Source organism: Plectropomus leopardus, chromosome 16, assembly GCF_026936395.1.
Source record: "Plectropomus leopardus strain MGB_pleo_1.0 chromosome 16, ASM2693639v1, whole genome shotgun sequence".
Lineage (NCBI taxonomy): Eukaryota > Metazoa > Chordata > Actinopteri > Perciformes > Serranidae > Plectropomus > Plectropomus leopardus.
The window spans coordinates 14,958,436-14,964,218 of record NC_142191.1 but is presented as its reverse complement, the minus strand read 5'-3'; the positions used below and the strand labels follow the sequence as shown (position 1 = coordinate 14,964,218).

Below are 5,783 nucleotides of genomic sequence, written 5' to 3'. Positions count from 1 at the left end.
ACGTCATCTGTCGCAACCGACGCGATCAGAAAACAAACAAATAACGAAACATAAACAAAAAATATACTTAACGTATGCGGCGAAATGTGTGGAGCATTTTGTAACCTTGTTTAGATAAGTGCTATTCGAGTAAAGTTATAATAATACAACAACCTAAATAATAATAAAAAAAAATAAAATAAATAAATAACAAGAATAAAATAATAATAATAACAATAATTAGGATTATTATTATTGTGTCCCTTTTTTTGAAATTTTTTTTAATGCAAAAAAAATTGATAATTGCTTTTGTTGTTAGTCGGGTGGCTCTTCAGTTTTGTACCAAACTTAATTGTGTTTTAGAAGTTTCCCCATTCAGGAACAGTAGTCAGACTGGACATAAAAGTAATCTGTCTGAAAGTCAAGCTTCAGAATAATGCAGTCCATTGCAACAACAGTGCACAAAATCTATACATTATGTCAAGGTAATAATGTTTAGAGGACAACTTTGATGCAGCGGCACTGATTAATTGACATGAAGTCAGGTGTGGTGTTTTGTTACATTTATATTCTATTGGATATTTTTAATGAGGTAGTTCCCTTATTATTCCCACCAGTGAAGAACATCACAATCTAAATACTGTCAACATTTATCCAATGAGGTTAACAAAATCAAATATAAGTACCTTCTCTGAGGTAGTATTTGTATTTATGACGATCATATTGGATTTGAGTGTTTTACAAGTGTTTATGTTATGTCCATAGGATACAGGGCACCACAGTCATGAAAAATCTGGAAAGTAATGTAATTAGTAAAAAACATTAAAAGTTTTGGAAAAGAGACTGAATTTTGTTGTGTGTGTAATAAAATTGTCACAGTAATATTCTGTTGATAAAATTTCATGTTCTATAACAATGTCAAATTTATTTTCTGTAGCTGTTGATGAGATTGCACTAATGTGTGTCAATATGTGATGACATTTTGTTTAACATTGTGCACGTTTCTTAATTTTCTCTTGTCCCCCCTCTCTTTTTGAGTATGCAAGTTAGCTGAAATTCTGAGTTTGAATCTGATGTGTTTGAAAAATGCTCGGCAAGATTCTTGAAAAGTCATGGTGAAAAGTCAAGTTTTGAAATTTTGCCCATGAAAAATTGTGGGAACCCTGAAGATAAGGGCGCTGCTTTGTTTGTCCTCACACATAGACGACATGTTTTGTATGTAAAACTCAGATGTCATGCTTTTGATTGCAGCTTTTATTGCATTAACTTATGAGTTCAGTAAATTACATTCAAATATATAATACAAAAACTTCTGACTCTAATGCCCTACTTTTCTTGTCTCTCTCACACATACAGTACTATACATGCAGACACAGACACACTTAATTACTTTAAATGCCACACTCACCAACATACCACAGCCCTGTAAAAAACACGTGTGAGACAGCAATATAACATCAAACAAGTTTATAGCTGTCTCCACCAGGTTTTGCATAGATGTGTCAATGACACAACTTATTAGTAACAAGTCAGCACACAAACATTCGTCTTCCTTTGGGGTACACGTCATCATTCTCTCTTTTGCATAGTTATTAGTTAATCAGCAGGGACACAGGAGACATCTTGCCTTGCAGCATTGCCCAGTCACTAGTGTGCATTTGTAGACTTTTGCCTTGTCTGAATTAAACAAAAATAGCATACACGGATGTCAATCACCACAAAATACAAACTGCTTATTTTTAAGCAGAATAATTTCTGGTCATAAGCAGCCATTGCCTAATTGTTAAGAGTATCAATAGACAAAGGTTAAATATTTTTCAAAGTATTGAATGATGAAAGGCAAGTATGCTTATGTCAACACCAGATATACATTAACATACCAACAGACATACAAAACTAATTGATGATTCAGAGTGTTATTGTGTTAAGCAGCACACAAAATTGACTTAGTGCCCTTGTTCACTCCACTCTACCTGGTCATATAAATCAAAACAGATCCAGTCCAATATAATTTTTAAATCCATGTACAGCTCTGGGCTCATTTAGCCAGGTGCTTCCACTCCTCTCAGGTGCAAGTTTCCTGATAAGCTCTAATAATGCTCTCATAAGCTGGAGGTGGGGTCTGTGTTGCATGGAAACCCCTCAGGCCATTGTTCCCCCAAAATGACTCAGGTCTGGGTGGGGTGGCAGCTGGCTGGGCTGCTGTTTGAGCCGATCCAGTTGATGTGGTCAGTGTTGGCGTACGAGGAAGCGTCGTTTGGCTCCCCTCCTCTGCCTCTCGTGCAATTTGGCTGCACTGGAGGAGAGGGTGGAAGGTGGAGGCCCTGAAGCTTGATTTGTGCCCCAGTGGGTCGAGGTGATCTGGGGAGGAAGTTTGGCGGTGGAAGCTGAAAGCAGCGCTGACCAAACTGTTGTTGCTGCGCCTGTCGTAGCTGCTGTTGCGGTTAAAGCCCGGACGGTTGCGGGGAGACGTGCGCGATTGGCGAGGAGGGCGGCGGGTGATGCTGGCAGAGCCTGCTCTGCGTCGGGACATCCAGGTCAAGAGTACATAAACCAGGGCACCCAAGACCAGGCCCACCGCCATGGACACAAAGAAAGCTATGATCAGAGGGACTGAGAAGAGAGAAACACTTATCAAAAACGATCATTTGATTTGATTTTTCATCACGCCCAAACAGAAGTCTAAACAAACTGGCACTCAGCTATGCCGCTGGACGAAGTGTGAAGACACCATGGTTGATCATGCTCATATTTTCTGGTCTTGTCCTTCTATTCAGACTTTCTCAAAAACTTTAGGTTGCCACATCAGAACAACATTCACAACCCTTTATCTTGGACATGTCCTTGATGGATTGAGTGAAGATGATACCTGCCTCCTAAAGATCTTGCAGGCATCAAATAAAAAGTCCACTTCAAATTTTGGCTTCAGAAAAACTGTCCCACTGCTGGCCTTCTTGCCAACAGTGTTGAACAGATCTTCTAATCTCCAGATCTGCTTATGTTTTAGATGGACCTTTAACAAACACCCTTCATATTCTGGGTCTGTACTCGATGTGTTTCTATCTCTTCTGCCTCATTAACTTATTTACTCTTCAGGTTTGATGTAAGAAACAAGAGTTTGATAATAACTATGCACATGCAATACATCTAAATGACCTTTTTTATTATCCCCTGAGAATGGAAGGAATTTCAATTAGAATCTGTGCTTTAACCAAGATTACAAAAAACATCTGTTTGTCGCAAATGGAGGATTGCCAACATTGTCTTGCAAGATGGTGCCCTTTGACAAAATAATAGGCTTTCCTCTTTCATGTTCACTTGAGCAAGTACTTTGGAAACAACAAAGTGATTGCATTTCATTCTCACAAAAAAAAGGCACCGACTTTTTGCTCATTGCTTCTCTGCCTTGGAAGCAGGAGTGCCCACATAAGCGTGCTTGAGAGAAGAGAGAGAATGCAGCGTCTAAGACAAATCCTTTGGACCACTGCCACGGAAAACAAATCAATTTCCTTTCAATACAGTTAAGCGTTAAACAGACTGAACCCGCTGTGCTACCAGCCCATATTTCCATAGCAGCTTATTTTCTCTTACTTTTGGAAAAAGGAAAGGAGACACTGGTCAAAAGTCATCTGGAAATGACATTTGGGAAAACTGAAGAAAAAAACACTAAAAATAACATGTCAGAACCTTATACATTCGGAGTTGCAAGAAGGTTTCTTTTTGATTTTCTTAAATGATCTTCAAAGGGAATCAAGCCCACATATTGTGTCTCTCCCAGAGGTGATTAAAGCTTTAATTCCTGAGAGAACAACGATGCCAATCAGAGAAACCACATTAAAGACTAGCTAAAAGAGAAGGGAAGTTAGAAAAAACTCACCAGCATCAAAAGACTGAAGTATTTCCAAAAAGAGATTTGTGTTGTTCTCGGCCATGACTTCGAGGAGAAGAAGAGAGACTGCTACTCACTCCAGTCTGTCTTTTTACTCTCTCTTCTTCTCCCTTCTCCTCCTCTTCTGTCAGTTCTTGCTCGTCTCTCTTTTCCTCTGATGGGTTTTCCTGTCTTCTGCCTCCCCTCTTTCCTGTTCTGTCACTTTCCCCCCTCTCTCGTCCTTTGCTCACTTTCTCTGTCCGTATGTGTGTCTCCCTCAGAGGGAGACTCAGCCCAGAGGCGCACAGGACTGGCGGCAAACTCTGGCATTCGTCTTGTTTATGGAAGCGGAAAACTACACTGTCACATTTCCTGCTTTTCTGCTTGAAATTAGCAACAGGAGTGGCTTATCTATCCAGGACAGAGATCCTGGAGGTGGGGAGACGGGGTGTTGCTATAATCACTTCCTCTCCCATCATTTCCTTCAGGTTGATTAATGTTAAATCACCAAAGTGCCAAAAGACTCTGTACTTAAGATTTCACCACGAGGAAAGTCCAACAATATTTTAGTTTCCTTTCAAAAATGATAAAAATGTCAATCTCTCGTGTTTCTTCCTTTCACCACAGAGACCACAGTTTTGCCATAAGCTGCGCCAGCAGTTATAGGCCTGAAATGGGTGTTGAAGGCAAAACCGCAGCTGGAATTGATGATTGCAATCCTGTAAGTGCTTTTAATACTCAGTTGTAATGATGCAAAACATAACGTAACTCTGGTGTATTTTTAAATACACTGTCTGGATATCTGCCTGTTCTGATTTCCAGCGTCTTTGTTAGTAAGCTCAGTCTTTCCACAGTGTTTGCCAGGTCAGCAGCGGTGCCTGCTTTGGATGTCTGGTCCTTTCCCACTTGGAGAGATCCAGTAAAAACACTGAAGTTTGATAAGATAGAAAACAGCACAGCTACTCATTTAAAGCGCCAACCTTTTTTTTTTTTTACTTTCACAAATCAGTTACCCATGTTACTCCTTTCATGATCCCACAGTCAGCATTATTTTAATCCCCTCCAAGTCAAATCTGCAATGTCATCACTAAAGTCAGAGAGAAGGATGCAAGTAGTCATATTGGTATGCTTCTAATGTAGACCAGCCCCGTTTGCCTCATCAGCTTTTGATTTTACTCTCCAGAGTTGATCATAAAACATCCTTCATCTTTGAATTCAACCTCAAAATTAATCAAGCCCAGTGGTGGATTGAAACTTGTGACTTATTACTGAACTTAAGTACAATTTTGAGGTACTTGTTCTTTATTTAAGTGTTTCAATTTTATGCTACTTTCTACTCAAATGCATCTCAGAGGTAAAGATTGTATTTTCTAATCCACTACATCTAATTAAGCTGTAGTTACTAGTCAGTAACTTTAGTTAGTTTATTTACTTTTTGTATTAATAATCTAAATTTGCAAATAGGTTACTTCATCACTAATTATATTTCAGTAATATTCAACAATACTTGATTCTAAAATGGGCCATTCTACAGAATGAGTACTTTTACTTTTTGGGACTTTAAGTATATTTTGATACTAAAATTTTTATTTCTTTTACTTAAAGGAATACTTCACCCACAAAAAGACAATTTGTAAATCAATCAGTCATGCCTCATGAGCTTTTTTGAAGAACACTTTGTTTTTCTCGCATGCTCTCACAGATAATGGCAAATGTATTGATTTATTGATTGATTGGGGATCACATTTAACAACAGCAAAACTATGTTAAAATACCTTTTTACAAAGTCTCACACAACTCATGCAGTATAATCCAAGTCTCATTTTTCCAGTTGTAGCCTTAGTACTTCCCAAACACATTTCCAAACAGACAAACATACAAAAACTTAGAATTGAAGTCTGGCTTTGAAGTGAATATAGATAAGTTTTACCTCTAC

The 5,783-nt window shown here is 38.5% G+C and overlaps 1 protein-coding gene across 1 annotated transcript; it reads right to left on the bottom strand.

Moving 5' to 3' along the window:
* Positions 1–1,215: 1,215 nt before the first annotated feature.
* On the bottom strand, positions 1,216–4,222 carry myct1a (myc target 1a). The gene is made up of 2 exons (XM_042503629.2): positions 3,857–4,222; positions 1,216–2,592 (listed from the first exon to the last, which is right to left on the bottom strand). The coding sequence occupies exons 1-2, from the start codon at positions 3,909–3,911 to the stop codon at positions 2,045–2,047; spliced, it is 603 nt and encodes a 200-aa protein (XP_042359563.1). The 5' UTR covers positions 3,912–4,222; the 3' UTR covers positions 1,216–2,044.
* Between the last annotated feature and the right edge of the window lie 1,561 nt (positions 4,223–5,783).